Source organism: Stenella coeruleoalba, assembly GCF_951394435.1.
Source record: "Stenella coeruleoalba genome assembly, chromosome: 11".
In the NCBI taxonomy this organism is placed as follows: Eukaryota; Metazoa; Chordata; class Mammalia; order Artiodactyla; family Delphinidae; genus Stenella; species Stenella coeruleoalba.
Window position 1 is genome coordinate 95,598,792 of NC_137157.1, and position 18,211 is coordinate 95,617,002.

The 18,211-nt window shown below is 56.5% G+C and overlaps 2 protein-coding genes across 3 annotated transcripts; both read right to left on the bottom strand.

Moving 5' to 3' along the window:
* Positions 1-1,173: 1,173 nt before the first annotated feature.
* Positions 1,174-9,804, bottom strand: ENO2 (enolase 2). 2 transcript variants are annotated; one of them, XM_079936487.1, is made up of 12 exons: positions 9,568-9,804; positions 8,218-8,314; positions 7,607-7,702; positions 7,398-7,456; positions 7,040-7,109; positions 6,322-6,455; positions 5,892-6,114; positions 4,468-4,665; positions 3,390-3,591; positions 3,077-3,185; positions 2,856-2,914; positions 1,174-2,551 (listed from the first exon to the last, which is right to left on the bottom strand). In XM_079936487.1, exons 2-12 carry the CDS (start codon positions 8,300-8,302, stop codon positions 2,482-2,484), a joined length of 1,305 nt encoding a protein of 434 aa, XP_079792613.1. In that variant the 5' UTR covers positions 8,303-8,314; positions 9,568-9,804; the 3' UTR covers positions 1,174-2,481. The 2 variants fall into 2 exon arrangements, with proteins under 2 accessions (XP_079792613.1, XP_079792612.1); XM_079936486.1 differs by having other exon boundaries at positions 1,175-2,551; positions 8,218-8,317.
* Positions 9,805-9,935: 131 nt separating this feature from the next.
* LRRC23 (leucine rich repeat containing 23) lies at positions 9,936-16,614 on the bottom strand. Its single transcript, XM_079936490.1, has 8 exons — positions 16,528-16,614; positions 15,855-16,027; positions 15,669-15,778; positions 14,963-15,216; positions 13,740-13,870; positions 12,959-13,095; positions 10,843-11,134; positions 9,936-10,293 (listed from the first exon to the last, which is right to left on the bottom strand). The coding sequence occupies exons 2-7, from the start codon at positions 15,975-15,977 to the stop codon at positions 10,855-10,857; spliced, it is 1,035 nt and encodes a 344-aa protein (XP_079792616.1). The 5' UTR covers positions 15,978-16,027; positions 16,528-16,614; the 3' UTR covers positions 9,936-10,293; positions 10,843-10,854.
* Between the last annotated feature and the right edge of the window lie 1,597 nt (positions 16,615-18,211).

Genomic DNA, 18,211 nt, shown 5'->3' on the forward strand with positions numbered 1-18,211 from the left:
GGCTCTTCCCAGCTCCTTTCCAGGCCGAGCTCTTCTCCCTCCTTTTTTAACCACTAAGGGATGGGCTAGGATGGTGACATAGCGGAGCCTAAAAGAAAAACGTAGGCAGTGGTGGAAACGGGATAAGGAGAGTGAGAAGAGAAGCCAGGGCCTACCCCCTCCAATTCCTCCCCTACCTGAGGGCCGGGCTCACAACTCAGCTTCAGGGAGCATCACACACACCCCACCACCATCCCTCACCCCAGCTCCCTCTCTGGCCCCAGTCCCCCACGACCCACCCGTCTCCAGGCAACGGCACAAAAGGAAAGTGGAGAGAGGGGCCTGGGAGGCCCAGGCAGAGCTAGCTGTAACCCAATCCAAGCCAGTACCTGAGGGGTTGGGGTGGGGGGGGCATGAGAAGGCGACCTAGCAAGGAGGAAAGGGCAGAGGTTAGGAAATGTGGCTCCGACCAGGAGTTACTGAAGAAAGATGGATATAATGGACCCTAGAGAAAAGTACGGTGTGCCCCCAAGGGAAACAGAAAAGGACACCAGGAGACAGCAGAGAAGGGAAAGCTGAGATGCCCGCGCTGTAATGAAGAGCACAGAGGATGGGGCGAGAAACTCTTCGACTGAAAAGGGCTGAGTTGTCAGCCACACAGGAGGAGAAAAGCAGAGAAGCGGGTCCTGCCCATACAGAACGGGAATCCTCTTCCAGTCCTGGAGCTGGGCAGGATGGCAGAGGGGGTCCAGGACCAGAACTCAGAGAAGAAACAGAGTGGGAGGCCCACAGAGGGAGCAGCCTTGCAATTCCCCCCACCCTCGCCCCGTAGCCAGTGCAGTCAACAGCCTACAGAAGCTTGATACGCTCCAGTGGCCACAGCTCCACCCGGGTATCCGAGCCCTGGAGGGGGCTCCCCCGCCCCCCTCCTCCGGCCCCTCCCCCCCGCCCCCCTCCTCCCCCCTCCTCCCCGGTGGTTCCTGGGTTCCCATCTCAATGCTGGGGCTCCGCTGGAGCTGAAGGGTGATAGTGCGTCTCCCCAGCCACACACTGGCGCCCTTCTCGCAGGCTGACCCAGGGAGGGGCCCGTTGAGCACCCCAGGTCCTGAATCCCCAGTTTACTGGAAGGCTGTTTCCTCCGGCTTCTGTACCCCCAGTACCATTCTTCCCAAGCACCATCCTTTCCTCCCCGGGTCCCCACCTTGCAGGGGGTGCTGCCCAGGCAGTGCTGGTCGATCCCAGAAGCAGCCAGGACTTGGTCTGGGAGAGGCCCAGTACCGGAGCTGCTCCAGTCCACAGCTTTATCCCTCCTCTGGTCAAGGCCCTTGGTGAATCTGCAAACCCTTTGGATCCCTTTCTCCAAAAATGCATACACACACACAATTTTTGATACTTTTAGGAATTCTGGGGCCCCAGGTTAAGGACCCCCAATTCCCCTGGGTCCTGGGGCCAGGCTTGCTGCTGACACGGCACGGCAATGTGCTCCCTGCCTGGCCAGGGTGAGGTGGGCAATGCCATCCTCCTGGCCTATTTGTTGGGCTTCTTCCTCTTTCTGTGCCCTCCCCAGCTCTGCTATCCAGTTTCACCGACTTGCAGGAGCTCCATCTTCTCTCCCCTCGTGTGCACGAGAGTAAGACTCCTCAGACACAGTAATGCACGGTGACTCACACTTTAATGGTGGTGCTCATTTCAACGCCACAGAGGTGCTGGCAGCTGTGGAACACGGCACGGGGGAGTGAGACGGTGCTCAGGTGCAGCTGCAGGAAGAACGAACGAGGGGGAGACGGGCTGGGGAGAGAGGGACAGGGGAGGAGCCCCGGGCACACAGCCCCACCTCTGGACCGAGCCAGGCTGAGGTTAAGGCTTGGCACGCACACAGGAACCCTCATCGAGGCCCCTTTCTGTGACCCTTCCCGTTCCAGCAAGACCCCCACCCCAGGTCATCTCAGAATCTACAGTCACATGAAATACAGACACATGGTCCCGTCCAGTCAGGCCAGTTTCTGGCCCTGGAGTTATGAGGAAGTGAATCATTAACAGGATGAATGAAAAATAAATAAATGAATAAATAATACATCAGTGCCTTAGGCCAGGCCTGAGCACGCAGCCAGCACTCCCCTCCACTCAGCACTGTGCAGTTCCTGTCTCATATGCAACCTGGAAACGAACAGACCCAGCGCAAAGCACACATGACACACGGCCCCTCTACACACCGCAACAACCAGCCCTGACGCTCCGGCACGGACCCTGATCGGTCTTCCATGGATGCCCTTACATCCTCAGTCCATGGCCAGTTTTTGAGGAGGGAGAAGAGAAAGGAAGGAGTGGAGAGTGTGGAACCCAGAGTGGGCGAGAGCGGAGACAGCAGGGGCTGGACCAGTCAAGGAGCAGCGCAGCAGGTCAGCCGGGGTGTTGTCTGGGGTGAAATTTCGAGCAGGACTGGAAAGAAGAGGTTCCGGGAGGACGGGCGAGGGGTTCCAAGTCTCCAGGCAGGTAGAGGGATCACAGCACGCTGGGATTGCGGAAATTATGTCCGGCGAAGCGAGCTTCGTCCCCCAGCTCTTCTTCGATTCTGAGAGAGGTGAGTCAGAAAGGAAAGAGTCAGGGAAGCAGGAGGACCGCCCCCGCTTCCCATGGGGCCGCCATCCTCCAAGCCCCTCACACCACCTGCTCCCGGGTCCTGGCCTGAGCAAGGTCATTCCCTGGCTTTCCGTGGGCTGTCAATCAGGCCATCTGTAAACCCATCCATCAAAAACAAGTATTCTCTGGATGCCTACTGTTTGTTCTCCAGGCCCCGGGCACTGGAGATGAAATGGTGGAGAAACACAGCTTATAACCCCCTGGGCCCTGGGCTTCCATTCCCCGGGTCCCCTCACCTCATGAGCTGGTTGTACTTAGCCAGACGCTCAGAACGGCATGGGGCACCAGTCTTGATCTGAAACACCACAAAAGAGAAGCAGTTCCGTGGCCGCCCTTTGCCCCGTGAAAGAAAACTTATACTCCCTTGAAATTCCCCCAACACCTGCAAACACCTGGAAGGAGAGAGCCACCCGAGCCTAGAACCCACCAATTGCACAAAGGGCTCCCTGGCGCTCACCTGGCCTGTGCACAGCCCTACCACCAGGTCCGCAATGAACGTGTCCTCAGTCTCTCCCGAGCGGTGACTCACCATGACCCCCCAGCCATTCTCCTGGGCCAGCTTGCACCTGCATCCGTACAGCAGCACTGAGCCCCAACGCCTCACGCCCGCACCCTCTTCTCATCCCCTATGTTGGTCAAGAAACGTCTGGGCAGAGGGAGCAGAACCAGGAGAGCCGTGAAAGTGACTCCAGGTTCCCTGCCCCCTTCAGCACTTGTGGGCAAGACTGGGCTGGGAGAAACGGGCTGAGTCAGGGACGGCAGGCACTCACGCTTGGATGGCTTCGGTGACCGAACCGATCTGGTTGACCTTCAGCAGCAGACAGTTGCAGGCCTTCTCCTCCACGGCCCGCTCGATTCGCTTTGGGTTGGTCACTGTCAGGTCGTCACCCACAATCTGGATCCCCACGTTGGCTGTGAACTTGGACCAGGCAGCCCAGTCGTCCTGGTCAAAGGGGTCCTCAATAGAGACCACTGATGGGAGAGCGATGCGGAGGCTCTGAGTCAGGCAGGAACACCCCGCTGAGATTCCCTGAATGGACGGGTCAGACCCCCTGGCCAATTCAGCTTCCTCACCCCTGCTTCCCCCGAAACAAGCCTGCCCTAACTGCTTCTTGATTCTTCCATAAAACCTTTCAAAAAACAAGAGTTTAGAAACTTTCTCACAACCTATCTTGGTATTTTCCCATCTTCTACCAGGAAGCCCTTCCTCGTTGCTATTCTAAAAACTTCATTCTGCAAAATCTAAGTCTATTTTCTCTCGCTCTGTCTCAGGAACTGGAAGCCAAGTACCTCCATCCCGGGGTAAAAACCACTGGGGGACCTAGAGAGGGCGATTCAGCACCTCCGCACCCACATGACGTCCAGCTCCACTCAGTATCCAGCATCCAGCCACCACACTGCTGGCTTATGGGATCTTAGTTCCCTGACCAGGGATTGAACCCGTGCCCTCGGCAGTGAAAGTGCAGAGTCCTAAGCACTGGACCGCCAGGAATTCCCCAGCATCCAGTTTTCTCAACCAAAGATCCTGAACTGTGCTAGTTCCAGTCACCCTCTCACCAGGCCTGGTTCCTCCCAAACCCGCCCCCTGATCCCAGCAGCTTCAGAGATCATGACTTTAATCAGGATCCAAAGCAGATGGAACAGATTCACCACAGGTACCTGCACAATTACACGACATCCAAAGCCCAACCTCTGCAGGAGGCTCCTTCACCCCATCCCTGGTTCTCAGGTTCCTCTCAGGACATCTCTCCCTGACACCCGGGTCAGCACCCCCGTAAGGTCCAGAGTTGTCCCCAGCACATCCCTGCCTGCCCCCTGCCCTCCCCCTGCCACAGCCCTTGCTCTCACCAGGATAGTTCCTGACAAAGTCCTGGTAGAGGGCCCCCAGCTGGTCCCCAGTGATGTATCGGGAAGGATTAGCGGGAGACTTGAAGTCCAAGTCGTATTTGCCATCACGATGAAACTCCGAGGCGGCGACATCCATGCCAATGACGATCTTTTCTGTGTAGCCAGCCTTGTCAATGGCTTCCTTCACCAGCTCCAAGGCTGGGGATGGAATACGATGGGCGAGGAGGAATGAGGGAAAGAAATTCAGAACAGAAGTGGAGGGCTGTTGCTAGGGAGAGGTCTGGTTAAGGTTGTTTTGGGGTTATTCTCAGGTCTGCGACGAGCAGGCCACCTTTTAGGAAGGCAGAGGAATGGAATTGTGTTAATAATAGTCTTTTTGTTTTTGTTTTGGCCCTGCCACGCGGTGTGTGGGATCTTGGTTCCCTGACCAGGGATCGAACCGCAGCCCCTGCATTGGAAGCATGGACTCTTAACCACTGGACCACCAGGGAAGTTCCATAGTTTTGTCTTGTTTTGTTTTGTTGCGGTACGCGGGCCTCTCACTGCTGTGGCCTCTCCCGTTGCGGAGCACAGGCTCCGGACGCGCAGGCCCAGCGGCCATGGCTCACGGGCCCAGCCGCTCCGCGACATGTGGGATCTTCCCGGACCGGGGCACGAACCCGTGTCCCCTGCATCGGCAGGCGACTCTCAACCACGGCGCCATCAGGGAAGCCCAGTTTTGTTTGTTTGTTTGTTTGTTTTGTTTTAAATAGCTATAATTTATTGAGGGCTTAACTATGTCACCTAAGCACTTACACATACGATCTCATTTAATCCTCACAATATGCTAAGAGGTAGAGACTGTTGTTCCCACTTTACAGATGAGAAAGACAAGCACAGAGAAGTTAAGTGAGCAAGATCCCCAGCCAGAAACTCTTCAAGGCAAGGTTCAAATCCAGGCAATTTGGCCCCAGAAAGTTAACTCTTAGCCACTACCTGCTTGTATAGTTTCTCTTCACTATAAGGCTTCTCCCAGGGCAGAGAAAGGCTAGAAATCCTAGAAGTCTAAGAGGTTGGGGTGGGAATGGGATAGATTTGGAGTGGATTCCCTGCAGTATGGTGTATCTCATCAAACTGAGGATCCATCGGAGTTAAAGGTGGGGACGGATCCCACAGGTCACCTAGACCATCTCCCAGCATCCCCAGGGGCTCCAGTGGGAACTTGCAGATGCTTACAGATCTGGTTGGGTGGATAAAGAATGTCCTCTCAGGCCTGCATGTGAATTTGTTAGGCCCTCTGGCACCCACTCCGAGGAATGGAACCTCTTGGAATTAGCTCAGGGACCCTCACGCAGCCTCCTCGGGACTTGGTGAAATGTGTGGCCCTTCCTGATGTCCCGGGATGGAGTGAGACTTAGAGCTAGGAGTGGGGTTCCTGGCCTCACCTTCACTGTTCTCCAGGATATTGGGGGCAAAGCCACCTTCATCTCCCACGTTGGTGGCATCCTTGCCATACTTGTCCTTGATGACGCCCTTGAGTGTGTGATAGACCTCCGCCCCGAGTCGCATGGCATCCCGAAAGCTCTCAGCGCCCACTGGGAGGATCATAAACTCCTGCATGGCCAGCTTGTTCCCAGCATGGGAGCCCCCATTGATCACATTGAAGGCCTGGGAGCCACAGGAGGACAGAAAAGTCACAGAGCACTTCCCTCTCCGCCCCTGGGAGTGTCAACCCCAAATCCCAAACTTCCTCCAGCTTCCTGGACTCAGAGTCCCCTGTCCCCATCCTTTCTCTTTAGCTGCGCCCCATCAGTCCTCACAAGGCTTCATACTCCCTCCCCACCCACCCCTGGGAGGGGCAGGTCATAGTCTCACCGGCACAGGCAGGATGAGGTCTGAGTTCCCGGCCAGCTGAGCAATGTGGCGGTAGAGGGGCAATTCCTGCTCGGCCGCCCCTGCCTTACACACGGCCAGGGACACACCCAGGATGGCATTGGCCCCAAACTTGGCTGGGAGATTACAGAGGAAGGCACTGAGCAAACACGTCCCCTTCCCCTTCCAGGCCTCGCCTCCACCTACACTCCCCAAAAGGAGCCAGTAAAGGAGACCCCCCTCCTCCCTCTCCACTCCTGCAACACCTCATCCATCCTCTCCTGAAAATAGTGGGGGGCGGCGAGGGGAGGTGAGTGGAAAGGGCAGAGAGCGGCACTATTGCTAAACACCCCTGAGACCACAGACTATCTGCCACCAACTCCCCCCTCCTTATGCTGCAAAGTCCTCCCTTCTGTCTAATGTCATTCCCCTCCCACTGGCGTTAAACTCATGCTTTCTTGAAGGGCTAGTCCTCCTCGGGTCATCCTTCTCTCTTTTTTTTTTCTTTTTTGGCCACACCTCACAGCCTGCAGGATCCGACCAGGGATCGTACCCGTGCCCCCCTGCAGCGGAAGCTCATGCGTGGAGTCCTAACCACTGGACCTCCAGGGAAGTCCCAGGTCATCCTTCCTAAGAAGCCCCCCACAGCACTGGCCCCTCAGTTCTCCATCTGCTCCGTGAGTTCCCTCCCCACCCCGACTCTCTCCCAGCCCCTGCTTACACTTGTTCTCAGTCCCATCCAAGTCCAACATGAGGTTGTCCAGCTTCTCTTGTTCCACCACAGAGAGACCCTGTGAGCAGAACCTCCATCACCCAAAGCCAGGATGAAGGCTGGACCCTAAGCCAGAGGGCCCCCTACATCCACACACAGGCTCACATCTAGCCAGGGTCCAACCAGCTTCCTGCAACAGCGGCTTGTCTGGATTAGGGGACCTGAAGCTCCATGGGAGCAGGGGGCATCCTTCCCCGGTAACCATGATTCCCAAGAGGTGGGCCTTTCTCCCTCTCCTTCATCGTCCCCTAATCCAGGGTTCCTTCCAGTACCCTGGTCCCCACCCCCAGCAAAGAGCGGGCCTCACTGAGCTGATGAGGGCCGGGGCGATGGCGGTGTTGATGTGGTCCACTGCCTTCAAGACACCTAGGGAGAGGTGGAGAGGTCAGGCCGGCTCAGGCCAGGCGGGGCCCGAAGAGGAAAGGTTGGGGGAAGGCATGCAGGAAGAGGGCTGGGGACTGGTGTGAGGTCCCCAGTAGAGGGACGGGAGAGCCGGGAAAAGACAAAGGGCCTCACCTTTGCCTAAGTAACGCTGTTTGTCCCCATCCCTTAGCTCCAGGGCCTCATAGATACCAGTGGAGGCTCCACTGGGCACGGCAGCCCGGAAAAGCCCTGGGAGGGGAACGTGGAATGAGGATGGAGGGAGAGGACACCACAGGGACCAGAGATTCTTCAGCCTTCCAGCTCTACGCCCCCGCAGCCGCATCCAGCCTTCTTCCACCAGTGCTCCTTAACGACCCCCCCGCCCCGCCCCACCCGGACACACGCACGGAGGCGGATGCACAAGCACTGGCCTCCTCATCCACCCAACTAAGGTCCCACGTGCGCAAGTGGGAACCCACAGAAATGAAGCTACGCAGGCAGTACACACGGTGCACGCACACACGGTACACACACGCACACACGGTGAACACAGAGGGCAGAGGCAGGCTGAGTATCACACACTAAACTAGCACACAGAGACCGGCCTATCCTGGCTCCCCTGGAAAAGGAGGATCCACCCCGCCCCGCTGCAGGCTCGTGAGCCTGGCCCAGCGCCCCATCCCCACTGGGAATCCCCGGGGAGCCTCCCATGCCAGGCGAGGGCAAAGCCAGCATGGCGGCTGTGGGAAGGCCCTGCCCATTACCTTTGGCAGTGTAGAGATCCACCTCCACCGTGGGATTCCCACGGGAGTCCAGGATCTCCCGGGCCCAGATCTTCTCAATGGACATGATGGCTGGGATCTCCTTGGGTGGAAGGGAAGGAAGGAGAAAGGTAAGAGGCTTAGAGGGGTGGAGCCTGAGACCAGTGGGAGGGGCCAAAGGCTGGGAGGCTGGGAGGGATGGGAAAGAGGTTACTGCACTGGGCGGGGTGTGGGGGGGGGTGACGAGGAGCTGGCTGCAGTCGTCGGCTGTAGAAGGCATCCCCCCGCCCGTGGGGAGAGGAGAAGGTCAATGCAGTGAGGAAGGGGAGGTCACTGCAGTGGGGGGCGGGATAGGATCAAAAACGAGATGAGACTTATTCACTTTGTTATAAAGCAGAAACTAACACACCATTGTAAAGCAATTATACCCCAATAAAGATGTTAAAAAAAAAAAAAAAACGAGATGGGAGGACTCCGCAGTGAGGAGGGGAGGGGAACGGCAGTGGTTCCCTCGCCCCCTCAGCAGCCGGCTGGTGGGGTTCCCCCAGATCTCCTCAGGGCGGTCCGGCTGCTAGGTTTGCATTTCTCCTTGGAGCCCAGAAGAGCATGGGTCGTATGGGCAGCGGGAGGCCTCTCCTCCTGAGCCCCCATCCCCCACAATCTAATGCTCCAACCCCCACTCCAAGGTCCCAATCTCCCTCCAAATGTATGTCCCTCCTCTTCCCGAGGGATGTACAGTAGAGAAGTCTGCGAGAGGGTCCTCAGTCTCTGAGGGTTGCCGTGGGGAGGGAGGAGGACGAAGAGAGACCCGTGGGGAGAGGCACGGCTGGGCCAGTCCTCCCCCGGCCCCTAGACAAATTGTCCCTTCTTCCCATCCCTCCCCGGTGCAGTGGAAACACTGTAACCGGAGTGGGCGATGCGGGAGAGGAGTGGGAGAGGGGCGTCTAGAGGAAGTCTGCGGACGCCGAGGAAGGGTGAGAAAGACATTTCCCCGATGCAGAGCCAAAGGACGTGCCAGGGTAAAAATGCACAGCCCGGGGAGACCGCGAAACCTTATCATCGACAGAACCGGAGGCGAAAAGGGGCATGGGGAGGGGGCAGACAAGGGTGGAGAAAGGCGCAGTTAGACACAGGTGCGCAGAGGCCTGGCGCACGAATGAGGAGGGGGCGACAGCCTGAAACCGAGACGAGCGGTCCGGGAAGGCTGGGGAAGGAGGTGCCTGCGGGGCGCTGGTGGCGAAGCAGGTGCGCAGCGCCGCGGGGCGAGGGATGCGCGAGGCCCGGGGAGAGGGGCGGGGGCGCGGCGGCGAGGGGAGGGGGCCGGAGGGGCGCGGGGCTCGTCTGGGGCTTCACCTCGGGGCTGCAGACCCAGCCTGTGGCGGTGGCGCTGTCGGTGGCGCTGGCAGTGGTGGTGGTGGCGGCGCAGAGAGAGCGGGAGTGGCGGTGGCGGCGGCTGCGGCGCCCGGGCGGCGGGCGGGGGAGGCGCGGATAGGGCCGGGCGGGCGCATGTGACCCGGAGCCCCCGATGATTCAGGAGCCGCCAGCGGAGGCGCACGTAGGAGCGCGGAGGAGGGGGGGTACCGATGGGATGGGGCTGGGAGGGCAGGAGGAGAGCGATGTGGGAGGGGCTGGGGGCCACCCACGACCTATACCCCCGCCGCCCACGCGCGCTCATACCCACGCCCCGACCCCGTGGAAAGTAACAATCTCAGCCTGATGCCAGTGAAGCAAGCCCGTGACAGCCTCAGTGTCTCACAAACCCGGTCAGACACGAGAGTATCAAAATGCCTCTTTATTGGAAAAACGAACAACTGTTCCTAACACTCCAGGCCGCCGCCTCCGCAGCCAGTTCCTCAAGCCTCCCCTGGCCCATCCAGGCCTGGTTCCCACCAGGCCTACCCGAGGGGCTGCTCCCGCGCAGTCACCGCTGCCCAGGTGCCCGTCACAGAGTCTGGGAGGCGGGCTGTGATGAATTCCTAGGCCTGGGGCAAGAGAAGGCGTCGTCTGTCTCCGGAAGAGGGGGTGTGGGCCCCCCCAACTGGGAGTCTCCTCGGTCTTGGAGCCAGCATCTTTGGTCTCCTGGAGGAAGAGGACAGAAGCCAATCCTCTGGGCCCCCTGCACTCCCACTGCTGCCTCTGCCCCACCTGAAGTGCCAGCTGCCACGCTTCCCTGGTCTCATAGCCTCAGTCTCTTCCTGCCTCCTTCTGCCCTCCTTTCTTCCTTCTGTCCTGTTATTCTTAGCTTTGCTCTTTAGTGCAGGATCTTCCTCTCCTGCCTTCTGTAGGCCCAGCTGCCATCCTCATACACCACGGCCCCCAACCCCGCCCCCCCCATGCCCCAGACCCAGCATTTCCCATCAGGTGTGGCTGCCCAGCCCACAGCCACCTCTCTGCCTGCCACCCCATTCATACTGCTTACTCCTCAGGCCTCCTGATGTATCTCCTAAGCCTCTCTCGCTCCTCCCAGGCTCTTCTGGTTCTTTCTCCTCACCTGTGACTCCTAACCCAGGTCTCCCCAGGGGTTCTCCTTGCCTCTGCCTCCCTCACCCACCTCCTCCTACAGCAACTTCCCTTCCCGTCCGCCAGGCCCTTGGCCTCCTCTTCTGGCCTCCCTGCCCCCTTCCTTACTGTCCTTGGAGGCTAGGGGAACTGCGAGATCGATGACTGGTCCAGTTCCAATTCGGGCTCGGGCTCGGGCTCGGCCTCCTCCTTCACCCTCTGCCGGATCTCGTCAGCCTCAGCCCTCTCCTCCTCCTCGTAGAAGTCCTTGTCCAGGCGCTCGAGATGCGCCACCTGCACCAGGGCCTCCCGGCGGTAGTCGTTCTCGTCCGTACACGGGTTGTCCAGCAGCACCAAGGCTCGCAGCTTGGGCAGGTTCCGCAGCTTGGCGAGCTCCCCCAGGTCAGCCACCATGTTGCCCCTGCCGGTGTGGGGGGAGGTGTTCACGAGAGAACGATGGGCTTCGGAGGCCAGCTACCAGGTATGGGCCCTCGGGGGAGTCTCCCACTGGGCTCTGGTTTCTCTAGAAACATGGCCTCTGTGGACTGGCCTGCCACGCACTGCCAGATTTGCTGCAGAGACGCTGGGTAACCCTACTCCTGTCCTGTTCCGCCTTTCAGGGAATCCCTAGGCGCCACTGTCTATTCTGTAATGTGTCATATTTATCTTTTTGGAGCAGCAGAGCTAGGTATCAGCCCTGTCTTGTAGTTGGGGAGTAGGGGGGAATCTCCTTTGTAGGGACAGATTTCTGTGTCATCACACTTAACCAAAGGTTAGAAGGCAGGACCGAGCCAGTGGAGAAGGAAATGGGCTCTAGGGTCATGGAGATGGTGCTGTCTCGGTGCTCCCACAGGAAGGAGCCTGGCGCTGGGGATGGGTCGGGGCCTCCGAGCCTGAAGGATAAGCTTCCTCCCCTCAAGTACCTCATTGTAGGATACTGTGTATTGTTTTCATGCTCTTGCCTCACGCCTCAGAGGCTGGACTGTCCTTGCTTGCAGGTCTTTGGCCCCAGGGGCACCTCCCAGTCACTGAGACAACCCCTCTGCCCAACACTTACTTCTAAACATCCCTGGTAAATAGCCACTGAGGAAGGTCCATTATCCCTGTCTAGACCATTAACAGGAAAACCATACCCCCTGCACCCTACCAGACCAAGGGGGCAGAGCTAATTAGCAAGAGATCGCTCCAGCAGTCAAAGCAGGACTTTGGGCTTCAAGGTACAACCACCACTCCCTACATGGAGACTCTTTTTCCACTGCCAGAATCGAGGATTTGTCTTTGCTGACGAAAGAGGCAATTTCCTTACGTCTTTGCTTAAAGATACACACATAAAATCCTCCATCCGACAAGAGTTGCTGCAAGAGAATCGCCCCTGATCCTCAGTGCCTTTCCATCTAGAGATTTTCTTTTAAATACTCTTCTCACCTCAGATCTGAGCACGGGGACTTACCTGGTGGCGCAGTGGTTAAGAATCCGTCTGCCAATTCAGGGGACACGGGTTCGAGCCCTGGTCCGGGAAGATCCCACATGCCGCGGAGCAACTAAGCCCGTGCGCCACAACTACTGAGCCTGCGTCCTAGAGCCCGCGAGCCACAACTACTGAAGCCAGCATGCCTAGAGCCTGTGCTCCGCAACAAGAGAAGCCACCGCAATGAGAAACCCGTGCACCGCAATGAAGAGTAGCCCCTGCTCGCCGCAACTAGAGAAAGCCTGTGCAGCAACGAAGACCCAACGCAGCCAAAAATAAATAAATCAATAAATTTATGGAAAACAAAACAAATCTGAGCATGTCTTGTGTTTTATAGCAGTATGGGGCCCATTACAGGTGGGGCTCAGGAGAAGAGAGGCAGGAAACTGGAAGGGGAATTGGGGCTCAGGAGATGGAGAAGGGCAGTGGAAACTTATATGGGATGGAGCCAGACTGTGAGTCCCTGAGAACAGGGACCATCTCTGATTCCTTCAGATGGTTCCCGGAACACAGCACAAGGCCTGGCACGTAGTACGTTCTCAATATGTGGGTTGAATGAATAGGGTTCAGGGGTCTCAGGCTACAAAGGTCTCAGTGCTGTAATTAGGACTGATGCAGAAGAAAGTAAGGACAGGACGGGGGAGGATCAGGACGGAGGATGAGGTGAGAATCTGGGGGTGGTCTAGAACTGGGGGATTGGGACCAGGGAGAAACATAGGGGCAAAGGTGGCTCCTGGTCAAGGGTAGAGGCACGGGGGGCCTGGAGGGGGCTCCTACCTTAGGTTGAGGTACTGCAGGGATTCCATTTCCTTGGAGAAGCCACTCAGAGTTTCAATCTGGTTGTCTCGAAGATGCAAGGTAGTGAGATTGCTTAGGCTTTCCAAGCCTTCCACCTTCTTCAACAGGTTCTGGGCCTAGACCCCAGGATACAGTAGATCGATTGGGAGAGGGGAGCAAGGAGAGGGAAGGAAATCAGAAAGGGATGCAGCAAAAGGGCAAATCTAAGAGGTAGAGAGGGTATACAGGAGGGGAGTGGAGGTGGGTAGAGACCCGCGTAGAGAGTAAAGAATCCAGAAGAAGCTGCCAACCCAGAGACAGCTCAGCAGTGACTCCTACTGCCCATCCCAGCACGGCCACCTCTGATTAAGGAGGAGATGCTTCAGCCCACCGCCCGCGCCAAGAGCCTCACTGCTCCACTGAGGAGAAATGGCTTCAGCTCCATCCTGGAATGAGGCGACTCAAGAGTCTAAAAGCCTAGACACATAAGTGGCCTCCTTAGCCTGATCTGACCTCAGTTATGCACAAGGTGCTGCTACCTGTATCAAACTGTCTCTGTATTATCCACACATCGTGTATTATCAGCCCTGCGAGGTGCTGAGCACCTTGTCTGTTTTGACTCTGAATCCACACAGCATCTGGCACCGAGTAAGCACTCAGGAAATGATACCAATTATGATGATGATGAAGTTAGTAGGCGAGTCTACTAGAACCGGGCATCCTGGCCCCCAGGACAGCGCCCCCTTCCCGGCACCAACCACCCTCTGACCCAGTGAGCTACCAGGAAGAGGTTCTTCAGCTTAGGAAGGTTGATTCCCACGGTGCTGTTCAGCTGGTTCCCCCGAAGCTCCAGTGTGTGCAGGCTCATCAGCTTCTGGGGGTCCAGACCTGTCACCATGTGGATGTGGTTCCCTGAGAAGGAGGGTGTCAAGAGTTCAAAGGGCCACTTCAAATGTTCAGCAGTAGAGCCTGAATTTGGGGAGCCTCTGCATCATCTTCTCTAATGCCAGGTGATACGAGGAGGGACAGCTCCAGACTTAAGGGCTGCGGAGCCCTGGACAGTGGTCTGGCAAGTCCAAGGGCCCGACGGATGTGCCCACCTAAGTCTTTGAGGAGTGAATGAAGGGTGCCCAGCAATCTATATGGCTAACTCCCTCTCCTCCTTCAAGTCTTTGCTCCAATGTCAACTTCCCAATGACATTTGTCCTAACCAACCTGTTTGAAATCGCCACCCCTGCTCCCCCCTTTTCCTTTACCCTGATTTTTTCCATAGCACTTATCTCCTTTTAACATGCTTTATAAATTTACTTATTTTTTTAAATTTTTATTTATTTATTTTTGGCCGTGTTGGGTCTTTTGTTACTGCGCACAGGCTTTCTCTAGTTGCAGTGAGCGGGCTTCTCACTGCGGTGGCTTCTCTTGTTGCGGATCACAGGCTCTAGGTGCGCGGGCATCAGTAGTTGCGGCGCACGGGCTCAGGAGTTGTGGCTCGCGGGCTTAGTTGCTCCGCAGCATGTGGGATCTTCCTGGACCAGGGCTCGAACCTGTGTCCCCTGCATTGGCAGGCGGATTCTTAACCACTGCGCGGGTCTTGGCCCCCAGGGAAGTCCCTAAATTTACTTATTTATTGTGATCATTGGGACTTCCCTGGTGGTCCAGTGGCTAAGACGCCATCCTTCCACTGCAGGGGATACGGGTTTGATCCCTGCTTGGGGAACTAAGATCCCACATGCCACGCAGTGCAGCCAAAACTTAAAAATAAAATACTGATCACTGATAATTGCCTGCCTCCCTTGACTACAATGTAAGCTACAGGAGAAGAGGGATTTTCTTTGTTTTGTTCACTGCTACATCTCCAGCACACAGAACTGTCATCGTGAACCATCGTGAATGAGTGAATGAATGAATGCAGATTGCTGTGTGGCACAGCCAAGGACCACACTGCCCACTTATGTCGGCCCCAGGCGAGGAAGGAATCTTGTGAGGCCCATCCCAAGGCCCCACCTTTGAGATCCAGGCTGGCCAGACGAGGATGAGAGATGCCCTCAGTGTCGGTGATCTGGTTATAGGCAAAGCTGGCGATCTGCAGGTAGGGTAGTTCGCTCAACCGGGCACTCCGCAGCCTGTTGCCGTCAGCCTTGAGCCAGAGCAGGTGGGTGAGGCAATTGAGTGGGGACAAGTCTGTCAAGTGGTTTCTGGAAACATCCACAAAGCGCAGATGGATGTAGGAACGCAGCAAGTGGATGTCTGTCAGATCCCTAGGAGATGGTAGAGGCCAGGGTCAGGGTTAAGAATCCAGCAAGGACTATCAGAGGTACTAAAGCAGAGGGCAGTGTGAAGATGGCTTAGAGTGGAGAGGAGATGGGCTGACAGAAGGGAGGGCTGGGGAGGGGGAAGAGAAGGTAGGTGGGTTCTCAACGGTGGGCAGGGACCTTGTGTCTGTGAAGGGCCGAGAAGCGACACTCTGAAAGACTAGTGAGGTAGTCCAACAGGAATCTCCACCCCCATCCCATACCCTCACAGCCTCCAATTGCCCAGGCCAGCTCTGACACAGGGAGTCACAGCGTCCTGAAAAGTAGACTCTATCCTTCCCTCCTCGCTGGTCCAGGATGCCAGATATCCAACCTCAGCCGAAACACCCAGGATGGAGGCTGAGAAAGGACACTGGGTCCCACATCCTCAGACCTCTCCTGGTCCCCCATGAACACACCTGTCTTTAACCACCAGCTTGACGTAAGCATGGGCCAGTCCATTACCCGTCTTGCAGAGCGCAGAAAGCCCTTCCTTCACCATGTCCTCTGTGAGGGGCGTGGACATCCACTGCAGGAGGAAGCGGACTCAGGCATCCCTTTCTCCCCAGCCCTTAATCCCGGCCCCTCTGTTTCCAAGCTCTCACTTCCTCAGAGTCTTCTCCCTCTTTCCTGTGGTCCTCCCACTCCTCTGTCTCCTTCTCGTCGTCTTCCCTTTCCAGACCATCCAGGTTTGACTCAAAGTCTTCCAGATCATCTTCATCTGACATTTTTCTTCCCTGCTGAAGGCTCTGGAGTCAAATCCAGCTAGGTCCCGGCCCTGAGAAAGAAGGTCTCCTCAGCGTCTGCCAACGCTCCCTCCCTCACCTCCACGAATGGGTACCCCTCTCATCACCCTATCACCCCAGACCTCCTGCCAGCGATGCTTCTTTCCTCATCCCTGTGAACATCTCATTTTGACTCCCAACCTCCACTTCATACTTCCCACCAAGGACCCCTCTCACTTGGATGCCTTCCCAGACCCCCAAGACATTTCCTGCCCTTCTCAGGGGCTCCAACTCCTCCAGCAGCTCGGTGTCCAGCTTCCTAGACTTCCCTCTCTTTAGTTCTCCCCACTTCTGCCTTAAGCCACGTTCTCCTCCAAACCTCCCTACTGCCCCTTCCCATCCCCTTCCATCTCTATAACCCCTGCTCTACTCCTCTCTTCTAACTCTCCCACGCCGCATAGACCCATTTCCCTGTCCCCTCTGGGACACCAGCCTGACACGCAGCCTCCAACCCTCCCACTCAATCAATCCTCCTTTGCAAAGGGGCGCAGACCCTGGTTCTGCTCAACTAGAAGCTCTACTGGAGAGGTCTTGGCCCCAGAGGGAAGGACTGTTTGGTAGAGGGCAAGGGAGAAGGAGTTGTGTACTGCTGTTATGGCAACGGGGGGGGCCGGGCACTCGCCTTCCGCAGCTGGCAGTCGTTGAGAGAAGAGCTGCGAATAACCGAACTGAAAATCCGCCGCGAAGCAAGTAGACCGGTAGTTGCCTGGTTACGAGCCCAATTTCCCAGTCCTAGGAACCCGAATGAAGGGCGGTAATTGGCCCGCTGAAAAAGCCAGTGGGCGTGGCTTAGTAGAGCTGAGGGGCGGGACAGGGGCGGGCTAGCCATTGCATCATGCGAGACCTTAAAGGAACCGGACAACCTCAATGCAGAAGTACTGTGAATTCAAAAGAAACTCATTCCCTGAAGCAAAAGGTGGGGAAGAAGGGCAAGAAATATCAAGTGATGGGTGGCGCAGTGGTTAAGAATCCACCTGACAATGCATGGGGCACGGGTTCGAGCCCTGGTCCAGGGAAATCCTACGTTCCGTGCACCACAGCTACTGAGCCTGCCCTCTAGACCCCGCGAGCCATAACTACTGAAACCTAAGTACCACAACTACTGAAGCCTGCGCGCCTAGAGTCGGTGCTCCCAACAAAAGAAGCCACCGCAATGAGAAGCCCGCACACCCAACAAGAGTAGCCCCCTCTCACCACCACTAGAGAAAGCCCATGCGCAGCAACGAAGACCCACTGCAGCCAAAATAAGTAAATAAATAAACTTATAAAAAAAAAAAAAAAGAGGGGGCTTCCCTGGTGGCGCAGTGGTGGGGAATCTGCCTGCTAATGCAGGGGACACGGGTTCGAGCCCTGGTCTGGGAAGATCCCACATGCCGCGGAGCAACTGGGCCCGTGAGCCACAACTACTGAGCCTACACATCTGGAGCTCCGCAACAAGAGAGGCCGCGATAGTGAGAGGCCCGCACACCGTGATGAAGAGTGGCCCCCACTTGCCACAACTAGACAAAGTCCTGGCACAGAAACAAAGACCCAACACAGCAAAAGTAAATAAAATAAATTAAGACCTCATGATGGGACAAGGAGAGGCTCAGGGACTATAAAGAGAAAAAAAAAAAAGAAAGGAAAGAAATACCTACCAAGTGGTATTTGGTCTGGTTCCCCCACCAATAATTATTGGTCCCACCCAATAATTATTTTCAGGTAGACCTCTGGCAGGTGGCTTCCTGGAGTGGAAGGAGCCCAGGCCCGATGTATCTTAAGACCTGGATTGTTGGGAATTCCCTGGCCGTCCAGTGGTTAGGACTCAGCACTTTCACTGCTGTGGCCTGGGTTCGAACCCTGGTCAGGGAACTAAGATCCCACAAGTTACGCAGCGAAGCCAAAAAAAAAAAAAAAGCCTGTTTTGGAGTCTTGACAGATCTGTAATTCGCTAGCAAGTTACCTAAGACCCCACTTTCTCATCTATAAAATAAGTTTAACTATACCAGCTGACAGGGATGGAGTAAGAGTGTGATGTATGCTGAAGCACTGCATCGATTGCTAAACCCAGCTTGGGACCATTTCCATCCTCATCTTTTGATGCAAACCTTCTGTGGGATATAAAGGGAGAAAATCCAGCAGGAGCCCACTAAAATAATCCTCATCCGGCGCTGTCATATAAATAATCAACAAGAATT